This window comes from Lepidothrix coronata, unplaced genomic scaffold (genome assembly GCF_001604755.1).
Source record: "Lepidothrix coronata isolate B3197 unplaced genomic scaffold, Lepidothrix_coronata-1.0 Scaffold42, whole genome shotgun sequence".
Classification (NCBI taxonomy): Eukaryota; Metazoa; Chordata; class Aves; order Passeriformes; family Pipridae; genus Lepidothrix; species Lepidothrix coronata.
Window position 1 is genome coordinate 3144323 of NW_016690222.1, and position 21091 is coordinate 3165413.

A 21091-nucleotide genomic window follows, 5' to 3' on the forward strand; every position below is an offset into this window, starting at 1 on the left:
AAGTTCTCCATTTTAAATTAAAGGTGTGGAGATCTGTGTTGGTTTTATTTGTTCATATAGTTATGATTTTGAGGAACCTTTGCATTTCTTGCATACTAGTTTTGCTCCAGTACTGATGGAGATGTTGATACTGCCTGCATTCAGTAGCTTTAATTTTCATGATTCCCATCAGTAGTGAAGGGTCCAGACAGCCACCACTGAATGAGGGATGATCAAAAAAGGTGGAAGAACAGAGAAGACAAAGCAATTTTTATAAGATTGCTAGTCAATATATTCTCAGTGGCAACAGGTCATAACAAAAGAAACTGATTTTATTCTATAATGAGATTGCAGGTCTGATAAGAAAAATTGATTGCACAAAATCAATTTCATTTTTTGTAAGACTTCAAACTATAGAATATTCTGCTAAGCAAATCACCATAATATATCAATAGAAGGCTTTAGGGGGGTGGGCTCCAGCTGATGTGGTTATGGTTTGAGCAGTAGCATTGTCTGATCACTGTCAAATGATGCAGTATGGATGCCTCACTGTGCTTTGACCATGAGTATTAAGAACTGGCAGATCACAGAAGGTAGTGTTTTCTGTGAAGAATCAATGCATAGCAGGGTATTGCTAGCAGCATTTAACAGGGACTGTCAGCAAACCTGTCAAATTCAATGCTCAACAGTGATTCAGAAGTAAATAAATATAATTAATGACAAAAAACAAGACAATCCCCAGAAAAGTGCCATGAATATGATTTGGGCCTGGAGGAGCGAGGGAGGAGGAATGGCTTAACCAGTGAGAAATTTAAGAGTTTTTCTGTTTAGATTAAACAAGATTCAGAGGTATCTTGATTACAGTATATAAGTACCTTCACAGGAAGAAAGTATGGGATACTGAAAGACTCCGTATTTTAGCAGAGAAATGGAAAGCAGAAAGCAGTGACTGGAAGCTGAAACTAGAAAGGCTCAAAGTAGACATTAGATAAAATTTTTTAAAGTGATTTTGAAGGGCCATTAAAGTACTGTACTAGAGGTATGAGTGCATCTTTCCTCACCTGATACCTTTAATCTAAACGTGAATATTTGTTTTGGAAGACACACTTTGGCCAAACTATAGGCTGTCTTCAGTACAACTAATAGTGATAACTATGATAGTGAAGACGACCATTCACATTTTGACAGGGATTGCAGAAGGCTAGTAAGAAATCTGGGTATGTACTTTGGCTTATACAGAAGTCCCTAGCAGTGCACCTACAGTGCTGCTGATTAAACAGTGTCTATGACTACCTTACTGCAACCTTGCCTGCATTCTGCTGTATAGACACATGGGAGGAGGTAAGGCTGAAAAAGAAAAGGAATATCTCAGTTGAGAAGTAACTTTAAAATAACAGTAGGGAGCTCAAACTTGAAGCTTTTTGTAAGGAATGGGAGTATTTTTTTGAAGTTGGAAGAAAGATAATTTTAACAGTAATATTTTATAAGCAGTATAGGGAGATATTATCAGAGATCAAAGAAAAGGCATTTGCAGTAGGCAAGGAAGAGAATGAGAGCTGTGGTTCTTAATCCAAGGGAAAGCAGTTCTTTGAAATGTTGTGAAAAAGGAAATGGCAAAATGTTATTTCCAAAAAACCGACCAGCATAGCATGGAAGTGAAAAACTCATTTTTCTTTCATCCAAAAAAAAAAAAAAAAAAAAAGAGAAGTGAAAAACTCATTTTTCTTTCATCCAAAAAAAAAAAAAAAAAAAAAAAGAGCTACATTCTGCTCCCACTTTCAAACTTAAAACACTATAAATTGGCCAGTCAGTAATAACTGAGACTGCAGCTTGGTTTTACCACCCTAGTTTTTATTCAGCAGCACTACAGATGTCATCTATGGGGCTTGAATTCCATAGAACTGACCAGAGTTTGGTCTGATTTTACCTTTTGTTTGAATAATCATAATGATAGGAGGATTTTTAAAACAAGATCTGAATCCCTGTTGAGGTTTTTAATACCTCCTATTGTGAGGTCACTTGGATTTAGGATTTCTGCTTGGGTCTATCTCATACATTTTTACAGATATTCAAAAGCCTGTAATAGCCCACACACAGGTTATATTAATTTCCAGTGCCTAAATCCCTTAAGTGCTTTGGGGATTTCCCTGCTAATCCTCTTTTTAATTCATAAACCTAGAGGGTAGGTTTGAACCTTTGGGATTTATTCTTTGTGTTGGTTGTTTTCCAAGTGAAGAATCTTTCAAGGGTAACAACAGTAAGTGCTAAATACACAAAGACATAGAAAGTTTATGTGCTGTTTATATTATCACAGCAATCTGCTAGTCTTTTTTTGGCACAAGAAGGAAAAGAAAGTGTGACTATTATTAGTAATTATGCTACTTATAGTAACTTTAAACACTTATTAATATTAAATTTATGCAAAAGTATTAAATCCTGACTGAACAACTCAAATCCTTTCCTTTCCAAGGGCAAAATAACAGTATTAATATTAATGAAGCCACAAAATACAACCTAACTGACAGCATTTTTACAGTTGCTGTATTTTGTTACTGAAAATGTATATTTTTCATGTCTGAATGTAAAAAACAAATACAACTATCACAAACTGCTCTTTGTTTTAAGTGACATGCCTTTTCTTTATGATGCATGCTTTGCCATAAAAAGGGTGTGCTTAATGCATTTCTGTTGGGAGATGCCTATTTATTCTGACAAACCGATCAGCCTCCAGGGTGTTCTTTTGCCACAGAACTGATTTTACATCTCATCCATTATCTAATAAGATGTGAAAAGAGTATCCTGTCTTACAAAAAATTCAGGCTTTGTTTCATTACAAGGATGTGGCAGGCTCACTCATAGACTTACTTGCAGGATATACAATTGTTAGTGAAAGGCCCAGTTATACAATCATGCATATTTCCAGCAAGCCTAGGGGGAAAACATTGGTAACGTTGGTCCTGAGGATAATTTATTTCAAAGGTAAGTATAAAATGTGGACTCTCTAATAAGAAAGTGCATTTCACATCTTAAATTGTACTGCATGAATTTATGAATTTCATTATTATAATAAACAGCAATGCCTCAAACTAAATTGTGAAGCAACCTGAATGTCTTTGCAAAATATATGCCCTGGGTTTTGTTTTTTCTTTCTTCATTATTTCCCTGTTTTTGATGTTTATGAAGAGTTTAAAATTGCACTTGTGAGAGAGATTGGAGTGAGGAAAGCAAGCTGAGGCATTGTGTGATAAATGCAGTGATAATACAAATGTATACAAAACCCTATCAAACAAATGTTGTCAGTCAGATGTGTTCATAAGGAGGAAAAGTCACAAAGGAAAAAAAGAATAGGATACACGGTAGGAAATACAGGTAAACCTGGGCATAACATTAAATGTTAAGGAATAACAAGTCTTTAAGATCTTAGGCGTCCAGGCAGAGTACCTCTCTATATGTGTTTGCGCAGTGTTTAACATGCCTGAATTTTTTGACCACTAATGCACTGCAAATCATTGTTGTATTTAAATGATGCTCTATTACAGTAACGCAGCCTCTCATACAACATATATTGCAAAAAAGTGCCTCCATTGTGAAGCTGTTTGCTAACCACAAGTGAATTAACAAATCAGTGTTGGCTGAAGTAAAACAAAACATTTTAGATCATTGACAGAATAGTGGAGAGAAGTGACAGAAAAGCAAACAGATGATTAGGTTTGATATCTGTGGAAGTTACAACACTCACTGCACTCCTCCGCTGCAAATTTCTCTGACTTTCTGAATAACAGGATCAATCCTTTTGGACTTGAACAATACTTCTTTTTATAAAGTGCAGTTTCTTTAGCATGACAATGAAATATGATTTTCAGTGCTTCTTAGGAAAGTGAAAATACAGCTCAAAAGAGTTCAAAATGAAATTGCAAAAGCTGGAATTTGTGGCAGATAAATGTTCTAGTGTCATGTCCTCCTGATATCCTTTATTCAGTACATGTGAATGTAGCTCTCTGTGTAAAAATCAAGGCTGTTTTATCAGTCTTGCTTATAATGCCAGTCAGAATGTCTTACTGCTGAGAGATCTTTCAGAGTTTGGAGTTGCATCTAGACAGCACATCTTTAAAACAGCATAAGAGAGACACATTTTATATTATTGACTTTTCCCCTTACCTGCAAGGACACAGAATTTAATGTAGCATTGATGAGTTGAAGATTTTGACACATGTCAAGACAGATATCTTCATTTTAGAGTTTAAAGAAAAGGCATTACACTTGATAAATATGAACCACTGTAGGTGGCAGAGGCAGCTCAGACTGAAGTAGGGACAATTGTTTCACTCATCTGCAAAAGACATTACTTTTCAATGAAGCCTTAGGTAAAGAACGATGTTATTTAAGAAAGATGAAACCAGAACCATTGCCAGAAATGCAATAGGGGTCTAGAGGTAAACACCATGTTAAGTAACCTATCATTGTGTCCTTTCTATAAATTTTTTAACCATTCTATAAAAGTCTATGGCAAGGATATAATTTCCTAGAAAATGGCATTTCATATGGCCTTTATAAGATGGTCACCCCCTAGTAAAGTCAGCAATAGTTTTCCATGGAGAATGTATTTTATTCAGAACAATGGATAGACTATTTCTGTTAGCAAACCCTATAAAGCAGAACTGCTTGTTTCAGCCATCAACCTTCTTGTATAAACAGATTTCACTGCAGCAGAAACACATCCATAAGTATCTAGTATGACTTTATGTCCCTAAATGAACCATATAGCAAAATCTCATTTTTAATAATGGCATTTATGTTACTTCACCAATGAAATGTATAATAATAACAGCAAAATTGTTGTGTTAATGATCAGAGTGTATAATAAGATGCAAAATTAGTAGGATTATGGGAATTTAATGGGATGAGAAGGGCAAGGGATCATCTGCTATATGACTCTTCATGATTGTAACCTGCTGTCTTTATCCCTAGCATGTTTTTATGACTGGTGCACTTTGGTTTGTTTCCCAGTTCGTGTTCTGCCGTGAATGTAAAGAAGAATACCATGAAGGGGAATGCAACTCTCTCCTCAACCCACAGGGAGCCATGGCCCAGAAGGTAGGGCTCTCACAATTCCTGATCATTATCCCTGGCCCAGCTAGAGTGACCTTTGTCAAACGAGTGCTAATTAAAATCCTAAGTAAAAGCAATTATGTTCATGCTGAATTACTCCAGCCATCAGAGTTACCGAATTGGCTCTGCAGTGGATTTCAGTCGCTTTGATTGATAGAGTAGCTGAGTTCTGTCAGAAACACAGAGGGCTCTGCCATCCGTTGATAAAGAAAAGGCCTTCCCAATGGGTTTTTTAGGGTTGCCTCTATTCAGTGTGAACACTTTTGAAAGGCTTTCTGTAGTCTTGCTGCCTTTCAGCTTATTTTCAGTGCACCAGTCAGGAAATCATGTGAGTTTGGACTGAATAACAAGACTTTTATACAGTCTATGCAAAAAATGCTGTTGATAATTTATGTTTTAGTTTAAAGAAATAAAAAATGGATTGTCTAGGCTGGAAGCTGCTAGATGATAATTATTCTATGCTGCTCTATAATTTTGTAGCTATTGTAGCTATAGACCTGGACAGGAAATAGTATTTCTCTCCAGGTATTTCTCTACAGTTGAGATTCAAGTTTCCTTTAAAATAAATAAATCACATAAACCACAGTCTTTCCAATTTAAAAAAAAAAAAAAAAGAGAGAAAGTGGGAAGTGGAAAGAACAGGAAAACAGGAAAGACATCCCCTAAATATCTCACAGCTTGATGCCCAGGGTGCACTCCTAGGAAGCAGAAAACTGGTATTCAGATGTCTTGGCATGTTTGATGCTAAGGGGAAACTCAAACCCTGGGCCCCCACAGAGTCCAGTGTGGCAGATAAAGAATTGTGGGCAGGTGCTGATGAAGACCTGCATCCAGCCAGCTCTTGGTGAGGCATGCCAAGCTCCTGTCAGTGCCTGCAGGTAGGCTCTGTTTGAGGTTAGCTTTTGGGGACTCTCACTGTTTGAACATAGAGACTGGGAGGGAGCTGAAGTTCTACTGGGAAGCTTTGCCATATGCTACCTGGAGATGGTTCATGTGCCATACTTTGCAGACATTGCACTAGACGTTATACTACCTGTGTAAAGATTCTTCTCTTTCTTAGTGAAGCTCTTCTAATTTATGGAAGGAATTAGCACTAGCTGAGACAGAATTAAACAGCCTGTACCCTAGTAGTCAGACAGGGTATCTACCTCTGTTGCACTGAAACGTGTACTGTATGAGACCCAAAAATCTATCTACTTTGTCAGCCTCTAGTAATTTTTATCTTCAGCAGCTATCAGCAATTTTTTCCCATGAATTTGTGCAACCCCTTTCTTTGAAGCCATATATATACAAGATTTGCAGCTTAACTATCCTCTATGAAGAACAGTTTCATTTTATTTGCAGAAACCTTAGAGCAGTCTTCCAGTTACCGTTCACATTTATAGAAAAACAAAGCAACTTCAACAGAGAAATTGAGAGACACTTAAAGCATCCAATAGCCTAGTAAAGTAGGAGACTGACTCAGTGTCTTACCTTAATTAAATTTAGCTAGAACTTGAATACATCTCAACATGAACTGTGAGCCCTATATTCATTAAGTTATTTATGCCTAGAGTTTTGCCTAGAGTACTGAAAGTTGACATGGCATGTTACAAATGAGTTCAACAACGTTGGCTCTGTGAAAGTTAGAGTTCATATAATTCCTATGTTCTAGGGCAGAGATAAAGGTATGCCAGGAAAAATCAGAATACTATAAGAAGCAGTGGTTTATTTTAAATATTTTAATATTGCCCTAGCTTTTCCTTTTAACAATGGGAGAACTTCGTCCATCTGATCCATTCTCTCAGCACATGAATTGCATCCAATTAGACCTGTTAACTTAGGAATGTTGACTACTTTTGCGGTTCCAGTGAATGTGAACATTTTTGATCTTCCTGAAAAATTTCCTGTACTCTCAAAGAGCTGTTTCAGAATAGCTAAATGATAGTACCAGAATAACTCTTGCATCTGTGCAGATCAGTTCCCCTGTATAGACAAAACCACAGACTATGCAAAATTGATTTAGACTCCAACTTAAGCTGAAGTTAATTGACAGGTCGGCCTTTAATTTTCCCCGCAAGAAACTGAGAGCTGCACTAATTAAACTTCTCCACGAGGTGGTGCTGTGCCGCTATGCCACTGTTTTCCCTGCCTTTCCTTAGCCAGGCGAGCAAAGCGAGAGGTAACCGATAGAGGGCAAGCCCAGGTACTGGTGAGATGTTGGTTTCACCCAAACAGCATCACTACAGAGGTCCCCTGCCCACAGCACCTCCATACAGTGCATACAAACCATTCGTGGGGCATATATGGAGCGCAGTGAATGTGGGACAGTTTCCATCTCTCTCACTGAGATTAATGTAAATGTTTATCCACCTCTGCTTTCAGGCTGTCTGTTCTGTTTGGCCTTTTCATGCTAGGTGCGTAAGTCTGTATGTCAGACCTAACTTGCTGTTATTGTGCTGCTTGCTGAAGCAGTGAGCAGGATTTTTTTTATTTGTGACCATTATCTGTTTCAAGGTAGGAATAATACACTTCCAGGATTGTCTCTAGCTCATGCATGGTGGAATCAATGACACTGTAAAGGTGACTCCAGCCAGATTTAGATTTAGAAATAACCACGTAGTCCCTGCTATGTACATGACATAACCAGGCTTCCTGGCCCCTTTTAACCTCACACATAGACAATCTATGCTGATGGGGAATCTACTCATAAACCAGCTTCCTCTGTAAGTCCCCACCTTAAAATTAGCTTTCATAGAGCAAAATCTTTCTAGTTGGTTTTCTTTGTACAAGGATACGCCATGCACCTTCTTGCTCCCTAGCACCTGGACAATAAAATGTGACCACATATCAGATTTGAACTTTTTCAGAGTAGCTTCCAGGATGATTTTGGTGCTGGGTATGTTGATAAGACACCTGCAATGTAAACTGTAATAGCAATAGCAATGACTCTGGTGTAAAAGTGGTGCATATATAAATAAGTTAATAGAATATGGGGCAATGAGTCATAAATATTTGGGGAGGAAAAAGTGACACAAACTGGGTGAAATGTGTTATAAAAAGAACCGTTTTAGAAACGGTTCTGTGAACAAACTTTCTCCAAGAAGCAGCTGATTACATTGTCCTACCAAGTCAGTGAATGTGTAATTGTAAAAAGGTAAGAGCTTTTTAGCAACTTTGCTTTTTCAGAATTTGCTGTGAATTTAGTAAAGAGAATAAATTAAACATCATGATATATTTCTCTAGTTACAGCTGTACACAAATCCCTCCTATAATCTGCATTCAAAGGCTTGAACCTAAAAGAATATCTTATGTCTTATTCCATAAACCCGGTCTAGCAGTCTTTGTAGGAAACCCGGACATAAATCTAGTTCATCTCATTTGAACAAACTCCACTATTACTGCTAGGCCAACAACAGCTGTAAACCCAAGCCCAGATAAAACATCCAGTCTGGGATGGGCTGGCATAGTGAATCCTTTACCAGGATTTTTATTAAGCCACAAAGCTATGGGTTCAAAGCCATTCATCTCTTTCAGTGTAAGTTTGTAGCTACTGCTGTAAAACTTCACTTCAACTCCACTCTTAACCTGTGGGACACTGCCTGTCCTGGGTGTAGCCATAAGCTAGAGGTCACCAAATTTGGTCACCCAAATCCCAAAGCCTGTCCCCAAACCCACCAACATCAAATCAAACTTCAACTGTTTGTTGTTTTGTTACCGAGCCATCACAGTCCACAGGTAGCTAATGTAGGATCCAGACAGTAGCTTTGCTGTTCTGCAACTGGCAGTATAAAGCTTATCCAGAGCCCCTGTCAGCCCAGGAACCCACCAGATCTAATCAAATGCAGTGCAGTCAGTGCCTCAGCTGAGTCAGGGCAAACCTGATCCTATTCATCAGCACATGCTTCCTGGGCTCCTTGGCTGCACCCCTAACCAGAGTTTCTGGGCTCAAACCAACACGGGCATGATATCTCAGGCAAACATTTGATCACTTCCCAGAAATGATTTTTGTTGCACAGGTGCAACATGGCACATCCATGTGCATGCACACATCCAGGAAAACCTGTCACGTCACCTGGCACCCTGCTGAAGTCTGTTTTGATGTAGCTCCTGGAAAAGCTTCCAGCTCACTTGGGCTGCAGGTGAGCCTCCAGCCCATTTTATCCTCCCATTGCCTCCTGTGTGCAGGTCTCGGAGTTGACAGTAGGTGGTATAAAATGTACAGGCATTACTTGCCAGGCTTCCCTTTCCATCATGGAACAACAGTTTCTAACCTCTTATGCTGTAGATTTCCAGCAAGCTTGTAGGGTTTGAAGCCTGGTCTCTAAGTGGCTAATGATAATCTAAGAGATGAATAGTAAAAGCTAACCACAAAAAGCATGAATTATTTCACTGCATTTTAGTGAAAGAAAAAGATACTGAAGAGGTTCACCATATACAATATCTTTCAATGGGTCCTGAGTCACAGTAGGAAATGTGGAACATCTATTATTAGGCCATTGATTTTTTTTCTGTCAGGTAAATTTTAAAAGTTAAATAAAGCATGGTTGTACAAAAAATGGCACACCTAGCTTGAATTCTTAAGTATCTAAAACAAATGAAAAAGAAACTGAGGTTTAGGGTTTTAATTGCTGGTATGTTCACAATGTCATGCTCAGGACATCTCAACCCACAGGTGCCTAATTAAAGGAGCAAGAAAAATAACTATAACCAAGAAACATCCTGTAAAATTAATCTCTCTGTTATAAATAAAAATGCACCAGAGGAAATCTGAGAATAGTTCTTTACTTTCTGTCTTTTGAAAAATAGATGGGAACTATATAAAGAGAATTTTAGCTTTCTTATTTTGGGCAGCAATAAAGCAAAAAAGATGTGACAGACTGCTTTTGTTTATGAGGTTAAGCTGACAGTCATTTTCAGCTGTGCTGCCACTTACTGGAGAAGGCACATTCTTTTTTCCACTCATGGAAAAGAGTTATATAAGAATGACCTGTATTAGATTAGATTTTCTCCTTTTGAGCAGTGTAAATTCAATATTCACCATCTACCTGAATTTAATTCATTATATGAATGGCCCCAACATGCGGTGAGAACCTTGATGTGCAGTGTCACCAAACCAGAGCACTCTGATATTATTTAGTGAAAGTCTCTTTCATCCTGTATCTGACATAATATCCTGTTTATATCAATTCGATTTTAACTAGTTCATCACAAAGCAGCACCTTTTTTTTATAGCAGAATTCCCTAGGCACACCAGACAAATTGATTCACACAAAGCTGCTTTATGTGGATTTAAATGGATCACTGCTATACTGACACCTCTATTTTTCCTGTGCATGAAACATATTCTCATGAAATTAATATCTTTTCCGGTCCTTATCTATACCATATTTTAGTGTTTTGATTAGTCTAAATCTCTCTAAATTAGAGCACTACTCCCATAGCTTTGAACACCTCTCTTTGTGAGATTTTGACTCTTAAATGACTCAAATAATGCATTTTCTTCCAAAATCCCTCTAACCTATCTATTGCCCTAGACATCTGTTATTTTTATTCCCACAACTGAAGACACCAGTAAACACAGCAGGATGTTAACTCATGTGATCATGTTCATGAAACAGCCCTGTAGAAGCTAAGAAGACAAAACAAATTTAAGTTGGACTGTCACCACCCCTTGTAGATACAGCTTCAACTGATAAGGCTGGTTTTGCTTACAGCTCTAGCTCTGGTGGACTCTGTTAACCTAAATATTATGGTGGCCTGAACATTACTTTGTGTACAATGAATTATTCTTTGTCTTCCTTTCAAATGCTTTCAAGTATACATAACTTTTCTCACATTCGTGTTAGAAAATGAGTAATACTTTCTGGTTTGAGACATCTAAACCTTTTTAAAAATCTGTATTTCACATAAAGTCATAATTTTACATATTTCTATTAAATTAAATAAAAAGCTTATTTTTGCAAGTAAAATTAGCTTTAAATCAAGCATTTCTGATCCAAAGCAAATTTATTTCTGTTTTAAAGAAAGCTGCAGTAGGATGCATTTTTTTAAAGTTATGCATGACCAGCTTTCTTTTCTTATCAGAAAGGAATGAAGCCCCAAGAGCAAACAAGCAGGAGTGCAGAAATTACATTCACTAAGGCAAAGCAAAACATAAGGTTAACAGCTTCATATTCTATTCTGAATCAAGGGTCTTCAGTCTTCAGATGTTGTCTATAGTGGGCAAAATAAGTATGATCATAAAAGAAGCATGCTAACATAAGACAGCATATAATTTGGTGGATGTCAGAATTTAACATTATGTATCTAATGCTTCCAGTATTTTTAACTAGAAATTTTGCCATGATTTTTTTTAACTTAGATGGTACTGTTTAGTTGCTGTCTGTGAACACATAGTTCATTTCTTTTATGTAGTTCTACTGAAAGGTTGATGTGTGCTCTATTACCTGAATGAGATGCTGCTTTAAGAAGGACACTTTATTTCTATTTCAAGATGCTTTCTGTCCCTGTAGATCTTTTTCCAGTACTGCACGATATGGATTAAGTGCATAAAAAGCTTTCCTTTTCCATGTTGTTGTATTGCTGTATGGTCCTCAGCAGTCTCTGTGGTCTCTTTATCCCTGTTAGTTTTTCCAAAAGACTCAGCATAGAAACAGAAGTAAATCTACATCCTTCTTACCCAGAGATAATAAGACAGACTTTTCCTCCCATCTCACTAAGGGGATGTCGAATAATGCTTGCAACAGTTCTTACTGTAGCTTCCTCTTATTTGTGAGTGTTCATTACTGGTCATAATGTGCAGCACAGTTGAGAATCAAAAAAATTATTCATAAAGTGGCATGGATGAAATCTAGTAGCTTTTCAGTAGGGCTGGGACAAATATTTTGTAGTAATTGGAGAATTAGAGCATATTGTGTTGCGTCAGCAACAGAAGCGATCAAAGTCTCCTGTCCTCAGCAAACTGATGTGATGCACACCTGGAGCATCTCTGAACTTCCTACCCAAGACCAGGCAAAACAAGGAAAGTGAGAGACACCTCTGCTTGACAGACCTGCTCTATTACCTAGGTCATTGCAAAGGAAATTAGGTTTGCTAGTTTAGGATGTAAGAGTATGATTTAAATAGACACGAAAGATAGATAATAAATAGATAATAAATAGATAATAAAATAGATAATAAAGAATTGCCATACACCTTTTTTCTATTGTTTGAGGAAAAAATGAGTGCTTGCCACCATTGTATGTGGAGCACATAAAGCACATGAACACTGGAGGCTCATAGATCTGGATGGTATGATTTCCTTACTGAATCAGAGGGATTCCATCACTGTGCCATTTCTCTGTATTTGCTTCCTGCAGCAAGAAGTCTTTAAGTTAGCAATCGGCAAGACTGGGCAGAAGAGGAATGTTTCAGCTCTAATGGGCTGAAAATATCATGCTGCTGCAGCTAGTTCATGCTAGAATTTTCACAATGGAAAATATTAAAATGTTAATTCACTCTGCTGTTTTCAGCAATTTGTTCTTTCTTGGTGAACTGCATATATGTGGTTAGAAGTTGTTTCTTTTAGACATTCCTAAGCACTCCCAAGTTTGTATTTTTTTTCAGAACTGAGATTAAAAATGTTTATTCAAATGAAATGAGCAATTTGATATATGAAATTTTGCCTCAGTGTCATTTGCTATTAGGTCACAACAAACACAAGACAAGAAATAAATATGTTTGCAAGTATTAAAACGCTGGATTTGGACTATTTGAAAAAATAGAGCCACTGTGAAGCTCTTCTGAGCTGACTGCAAAAATTAAAAATACTCTGGTCTTCCCATTTGGCTATTCTGAAAAGAATAGCAGGGTTTTATCACTGCTATAGTGATTTTCATCTTGAATCATCTGCGTGGATGTTAAGTAATGAATTCCCATGAAAATGAGATTAAATTAGTACCGTCTTGTTTCAGTCACTGGGCAAACTGAGGCCCAGGTCAAGCATTTCCTTTTTTCCCCACCTTCTGTTCAGGCCTCTCTGAGCTAGCTCAGATTGCTTGCTAAAGTCATCCTTCCTTAAGATCAAGGTGTTGCAAAATCAATACTAGATTATGTTCTTTGCTATTAGCCTGAGCAGCTTTTTCTATTCCCCAGAACTTACTTATGTGCTGCTGTATAGAGGTCATCTTTCTGCCGAATTGCTGAATAATCCAGCAGGGTGCAGGGCCGAGTTCCCTTTCCAGAAGCAGAGAGCCAAAAGTAAAAGTCACTTTGTACACTTTTGTCACCTCTACATCAAAAAGATTGGCAAAATAGAGAAAAATAAGTGAGGAGCAACAAAAGGGGTTCATGGGTTGAGGAGACTGATATAGGTAGTAAAGTAAAATAGATAATACCAAACACACAATTTTGAGGTTTCCTGATTAAAAGAAGCCTGTGGGGTTTTTTTCTTGTTTTGTGGGTTTTTTTGTTTTTAAATGCATATTGCAATGGCCACCAGATGAGTTGGAAACAAATTTCTGCAGATACTGCTCTTTTTTATTCTATTTTAACTCAGGCCACTTCAGGCAAGAATTAAAATCTAGGTCTTACTCACTGACACTGCAACAACTTACAGGTTTTATCAATAGTAGATGACAAGAAATCAAGAGGAGTTATGGTTGTGTTGCATTTTTAAAAGTTGAGCCAATTTCCTTTTTTTAGTCTTACTCAAAATAAATATATTAAAAAATTATCCATTTAAATTAATATTTAGATCCACATGACAGACTACAAGTATTTTGAAGGTATACACAAAGAAGTTACAGAAATTGTTAGAAATTAAATAGTTTTAAATGACCATTTTCCCACATGCTTGAAAAAACTCACATTACGAATGGAGAGAGCAGAGTTTCAGGGTTGGAACCTGCATACATTATTTACATCTACTATTCACATAGTTGCCAACCTTTTGTGATAGAAATTACTCAAGGCACTGCCATCTCTTTTGTCCTTGTACCATCATTTTAGGTAGGAAACTGCCAAATAGGCCACTTGTGTAGATTATGTAATTTTGTCCCAGTCATAAATAGGACAAACACAGGAGCCCCTTTTACACTCTTCATGATGACTTTTTTCATCTATGTAATTCTGTCTGGGGAGCTGATAGCTTTCATTGCTCACGGGTGGTTTTTTTTACTTTTTCTCTAAAATTTTTCTGTTCCTTCTTCGTGCCTCTTAAATTTACATGGATTTATGTTGGAATGAAACCCAGACCTCTGACACAAAGGCATATGCTTTATTATGAAAAACAGTTTCCTTCCAGACACCCCACCATTATGCCATTATCAAGTGTTGCATTGCCTTGGTGGTTTTTGTTTTCTTGGACGGGCTTTAATCCCTGAAGCAGAATCAAGCCTACGGTGTCTAACATGTCATGTCTCAGCTCGATTCACCTGACTGCTGCTTCGCCTTGCCTTTTGCTTTACCTGTCTCTGTGCATTTGCAGCACGGCTGATGCCCCCATGTCCTCCTGCTGGGGCTTTGCCTGCCACTCAGGGCAGGGAGCAGCGGGGAGGACACAGCCTGTGCTGCTGCAGGATTTAGGAAGAATCTCCAGGAAGGCACATGCTTCCACTGCTGCTGCTACCCCCCTGCTATCCTGCAGTTCAGGATCTAACTCAATACATATGTTGTGCACATTGGAGAAAACAGTCTGCATTTTGAAGCAGAACTTCTGCATCTCTCACAAAGTCCAGCCTACCTGGCCTGTCTTGTTTCTTGCAGGTAAATGGTTCTCACTTCAGTGTAGACATCATGTCCCAGCGCAGCCTCTCAAGATTGTGCCCACACGTGATTTTGCTCTCTCTTTGCAGGGGTATGTAGTTGATGAACATGCAGCCATGCAAGCTCGATGGGAAGAAGCATCTAGAGACACAATCAAGAAGACAACCAAGCCATGTCCCAACTGCAATATTCCAGTGGAAAAAAATGGTAAATTTATTATATATCTTGTATTTAACTGTCTTTTAAAATTCATTTTACCAAATAAATGTATAAATGTGCATGCGTACATATTCATAATATTATTCCAAGATAGGGAGAGCACACAGAGCTTGAATAATTGCCTCTGTCACTTTATCTAAATTATCTTGAAAACATTAACTCTAAATCACTAAAACCACCAATCAAGCCTCACAAAATGCCTGGCTGTTTTGTAGGTAGGGAAAATGAGGCACTGGATGTAGCATTCATATGACTGGATATCCAGCTAGTTGTCTAGATTTACTATTGTCACTGGGAAAAATAGACATTTGTAGGGTAAAACATATCACAATGAAGCAGAACATATGTCTAATGTAGGACAGAAGAATCACACCTAAAAGTGGGATGTGGAGAATGAGTCCTGCTGTAGATGTCTACACAATATATGGCTGAATTTAGATGAGATTTGTCTCAACCCAGTCACATGCCCATAGTAGAAGTGCAAATTAAAGGAAACAACATGAATCCTGACAGTTTGCACTAATTGATGTTTACTGTGTAGGAAGCAAAGTAATCTGCTGCCACTGGGGTGGTTAAAACGGGGAACAGGGATGGTAAATAGGCTATACATTATGCGTTAATGCTATTCCAAGATTTAATGGTATTTATATTAATTAATTAATAAAAATATATTAAATTTATTGCCTAAATATTATAGAAGTATTTAGAGGATGCTTCTCAGTTTTGTGGCATCACTTATTCACTTGGAACACTGAAAACACTAAATAAGACACTGTGAACTGCAAGAAGAGAACACTTCAAGCAGTGATACCACAGAAGTATTACTGAGGAAGAAATAGGACAAAATCCTGAAATCTGGGGTTTGATGAAAGAAAAGAAGGCAGTTGGCAGATAGAAAGTGGGAGACACTTTCAAGCACAAGAAACAGAAGGGAAAAAAACCAAGAATTCAAGAGTGGGAAGGTGAGACAAGGTTTGGCATCATGTAGAGAGCAAGGTGGGCAGCAGACAAGAGATAACAGAGGGCTTGGTCAAAAATCTTATTTACAGACTTGTAAAACAAGGCTGGAAACAGAAGTTTTAACTGCATTAGAAATAGAGAGATGATAATATTTAACAGTTTGTGTGCACAGCCAAATGAAAAGAAACCTTCTGGTCCGGTTGAAGGAATGGTAGGACCTTTACTTTCTCTTAGGCTGGGCTACAGAATCTTTACTGTTAAATTATAGGCAGTTAACATTTGTCACAAACAGGATATTCCTGTTTGATACCATTTACACAACTCCCACAAAAGTTTAGGGACACTGCTTGTAAAAATCCCCATTTTATCAAAAAGGCAGTTCTACTTTTTACCTTTGAATGAAAACATTTATTGAAAATGGATAATAAGCAGGAAGAGACTTTTCCTTGCTTATAGCCTGACCCAGGTCAGAACAGTGCCTCATAATACAAAATGCCAAAACCATGGTAGTAGGCTAGAAATGTTTGACACACTGTAATTGGCTGATTGTGCTGCAGAGATGGGCATAGAGGAACCTTCTGAAATTCAACAAAGGCAAATCCAGGGTCGTGCACCTGGGGAAGAATAACCCCATGCACTAGTACAGGCTGTTGGCTGACCTACTGGAAAGCAGCTCTGCAGAGAAGGACCTGGGGGTCAACAACAAGCTGTCCATGAGCCAGAAGTGTGTCCTTGTGGTCAAGAAGGCCAATGGTATCCTGGGGTGCATTAGGAAGAGCATTGCCAACAGGTCAAGCCCTCTACTCATCCCTAGTGAGGCTGCATCTGGAGTACTGTGTCCAGTTCTGGGCTTCTCAGAGAGATATGGAGCTCATGGAGTGGGTCCAATGGAGGCTGTGAAGATGGAAAAAGGACTGGAGCATCTCTCTGAGGTTGAGGGAGCTGGGCCTATTCAGCCTCAAGAAAAGACAACTAAGAGGGGAACCTCATCAATGTCTCTAAGTGTCTGAAGGAGAATGTCAAGAGCATGGAGCCAGGCTCTTCTCAGTGGTGCCTAGCAATAGGAAAAGAGGCAACGGGCAGAAACTGATGCACAGGAAGTTCCACCTGAATATGAGGATGATCTTTACTGTGTGAGTGACCAAGCACTGGAACAGATTGCCCAGAAAGGTCGTGGAGTCCCCCTCACTGAAGATACGGAAGAACTGTCTGGACACAATCTTGCACAATGTGCTCTAGGATGACCCTGATTGAGCAGCAAGCTTGGATCCCCACTGTGGTCCCTTCCAACTTTACCTATTCCATGAATCTGTGATTCCAATGAAAAGATGAAAAAAGGACTGTATAAATAAATACGTGATAGGAGAAACAAAGAAAACAGAGGCAAATTATTCTCAGTACCCACTGAAAGGACAGGGAGCAATGCACACAAATTGAAACACAGGAAATTGCGTTTAAACACAGGAACATCCTTTTACTGTGTGGGCAGCTGAAGACTGGAACAGGTTGCCCAGAAAGAGTTTCCATTCTAGGATACATTCAAAACCCAACTGGACGCAACCTGAGCACCCTACTTCAGTATGACCCTGCTTTGAGCAGTGAGGTTTGGACTGGATGTTCTCTAAAGGGACCTTCCCACCTCAGTGATTCTGTCATTCTGCAAATTAATGCATGAAGCTTAAAAAGTGCAGTGCTTGCTTTCTTCTTTGGTCATGGTTACTGCATGTGCCAGCTTGTAGGCTGCCATTTGTAAACTGAGAGAAGCACTTCAGAGCTGCCTAAGTACGGCTGCTGTCAAGAAGCTGACAACTCTACACTGAACTCTGCCAACAGTCTTCATTTGGAAGGAGTACACTGACTCCACAAAGGAGAATAATTGTGCTTTCCTTCCCCAAATGCATCTGTGGACACTGTCTTTTACAAGGGATAGTGGCAATGCCAATAACTTTTCTGTAACACTCTGTGTAAACTATAGGCATTCCAGAATATTTCTGGATGCAAATAACTTTCCTATAATAGCTGAAGTGAAAGAGAGAAACACTTTCCTACAGCTGAGTTCCCCATCTGAGTGAGTTTAAATACACATTCATGTCTTTTAGAGGACTGCTGTACTCACAAAGCTCTAGGTCACATTGCTTGAGACACTCTCCACTCTGACTGCTGATCTCAGCTGCCATGTAGCAGAGAATAACATGAGGTATCTAGCTTAGAAGGTAGGACCCACGTTTGATAGAGGGTGTCTACTGGGGATTGAGTCCTGTGCCAGGACTGAGTTTTACTCAGTGATGGCCTAATACAAATTGTAAGAGAGGACTGGGTCTAAAATTTAAATAAATTGAAACATGGAGGCTGGCCATTGGTATGTTTACATTTAAATAAGATAAAAAATTTTCTGGTGCATTGTATTTCTTGCACAAAGATATAAACTAATGAATAGACCTTGCTATCACAACAATTTTCTCTCTCTGTCAGATGAAGTAGACAGGCCTATTTTAACAAACCAGTTCTTGTGTCTCCTGCAGTTTTTGCCTTCTGAGAAACATTCTGGAGTGGCATTTATAAAAAAGGTGGTGTGAGGGTAGCAGTTTGTACAGTAGGGAATACACACTCCCTGTACCTCCCATCACCATTTGGAGTAAAAACAAGATGACATTTCAGCATTTCTTCATACTGCATACTTTTCTCTCAGTTTGAATTATGCAAAAGATCTCTTTGTGTGGTAAGCAACATAATTTCCATTTGAAATGTATTTCTGTAATGACCTTTGACAATGTTAATGTTTTATATATTACAAAAGGAACTTTTGATCAAGGTTGTGACCAGAGAGATTAAAACTGCTCTCATGGTATGGGCAAGTAAGAAACCCAACTCACAGGAAACACTGATGTGATCAAAAGGCTGCTTCAGATACTAAAAAGGTCAAATCAACCTAAATTACTAATGTCATTTTTATATAATCAGCAGTCAGTCACTAAAGTCTGTGTCTTCTGATTTACTCTCTGCAAATCTTGCAGTTGTTGAATACAAATAAAAAAAAAATTAATTTTGTTTATTTTCGGGCTCACAGCTGGACTAGCATAGAGTGACCTTGAGGAGACACCTCCATGACTGCTTTGAGAGGCCATTGACTCATTCTTTTCCCTATCCCTAGCACAGCCTTTTCTAATTTCCTCCTACTCCTGCAGTCCCTAAGGTAAGACCAGCATATTACAGGGAGTAGCAGATTTTAGAAAGCCCAGGGAAATATTCTTCAGGTTTGTACTTTTCTTTTATAAAATATTTTACTTAGTTGGTAAATGAATGCCTAAGAAAGTTGATTTTAACGCTCTTAATTGTTGATTAACATCTCTAAGTGTTTGCCAAGTACCAAATCCATTCCATTGCTATTTTGCAGGTGGCTGCATGCACATGAAATGTCCTCGCCCTCAGTGCAGATTTGAGTGGTGCTGGAACTGTGGCCTGGAGTGGAACAGAACCTGCATGGGAGATCACTGGTTTGACTAGTGGTGCTGAGGACAGTCTGTGCTACTGCTGCTAAAGCTTTCATTGGGGCCAAATTCTGAACTCCTTGCTTAAGCAAAATTCCCAGAGGTTTCAGGGACCCAGGGTTCAGAAGTTGGCCTTGTTCGTTGGTTTTTTTGCTTTCTTGCATATGCAATCATACCAAAATCACACTGAAGTTATGACAAGGGGTTTAAATTCACTAAGTAAAGAGAGTTATTGTTTTAATGGACAGACTTGCTCATTGTGGTACAAAGAGGGGTAAAGTGCAACTTTCTGAACTCGTGCAGTCTGTCAGCATGGAGAGCAGACAGGGTTACCATGAGGAACTTTACTTGACATTTATAGTCAGGAATCCATAACTCTTGCGAGAGTGAGGAGCCTGCACAGTGTGTATGTGAGTGTGTGAGCATCAAGAGGAGTAGAGGATCTGCTTTTTTCTTTGACCACTTCTTTGCTCATTCAGCACAAATTTTGATTTTGAGGCAGTATTTCTTAACAGCTTTTTTGGCAAAGGGAAGATTGTGGCTCTTAAGTGTTTTCTCAGGGTTTCTTCCTAACAGGCTTTCTGTAGGGACTGGTTTTGCTTTCAAATCAAATTCCCATAGAAACATCCAGCTTTATGCCGTACTTGGGCTTGTGTATTTGTGACATACAACATGAAACCTGCCTACCTACTCATTATAGAATTTATTACAATGGGAAGATTAGCTAAGAGTGCAGTTTCAGCTCTGCCCGTGACTGTTGCTTATAGTGGTGAGTGAATCCAATTAAGTGTTGTGCAAGCTAAACTCACGGGGCTTCATTTTTCCTGTACTTACGGAATACTTTGGACATGGCAAAGTGAGAAAGGAGAACACTTCTCAGGGCTTTTCTCTATCAGCTTTCTCCTAAATTGTATTAGAATATGGGTATAATTCTGAAAATGCATTTGCTGCTCTAACAGTGTGGGGCACAGGGACACCTTCATTTTACAACATTAACACAGTAAGTGAAATTTAATAGTATTTCCAAGCCTGAACAATTTTACTGTTTGTGATCTTTACATTGCTGTCTTATTCTGAAATGAAATTGGTAATGTCCACATCGAACATGCCATGTAAGGATTTGCACAATTTAGTTTTGGAAAAAAAACGCACAATAAATAAAGTGGTCAAAAATTTAAACTCTTATTTCTTTTTTTAATTTAAATACAAAGTAAGGGAGTACAAAGATGTTGGGTGGGTCATGCATTGCCTTAACTGATTAAAACTCCCAGCTGAGAAGCTAGCCCTTTGATTAAAACATAATGTTAGAACAAAATAAATGCCACAGCCATGGTCTTCTTTTATCAAGTTTGAACTAATATTTTGTATGGCATGACTGTAGAGTCCTGAAAATATGGGTGTGCCTCATATCAGTACAGAGCAGGAACCTTGAGGTATTAAAAAAATCCCATGCTCACTACAAAAATATCCAATTGGTAAAAGCAGTGGAGTATTCATCTGTCTAAACTGGAAGAGACATTAAAAGTCTGAGGAAACAAGGGAATGAAGGCATGAGGTATCAAAAATGAGAGAGCAAGCTGGTAGAATTAAGAAAATGAGAAAGAAAGAAA

At 38.4% G+C, this 21091-nt stretch overlaps 1 protein-coding gene across 3 annotated transcripts in view; it reads left to right on the top strand.

The window, feature by feature from the left end:
- The window catches only part of PARK2 (parkin RBR E3 ubiquitin protein ligase), a 706473-nt gene extending 685819 nt beyond the window's left edge, over window positions 1–20654 (top strand). For 2 of the 3 annotated variants that reach the window (XM_017813699.1, XM_017813700.1), the window contains exons 10-12: window positions 4987–5073; window positions 14904–15021; window positions 19388–20654. In XM_017813699.1, coding sequence (XP_017669188.1) covers window positions 4987–5073; window positions 14904–15021; window positions 19388–19497 — 315 coding nt within the window. In that variant the 3' untranslated portion in view covers window positions 19498–20654. The remainder of the gene's footprint in view (window positions 1–4986; window positions 5074–14903; window positions 15022–19387) is intronic. The other variant, XM_017813701.1, reaches the window with a different exon arrangement.
- The last annotated feature ends 437 nt before the right edge of the window (window positions 20655–21091 follow it).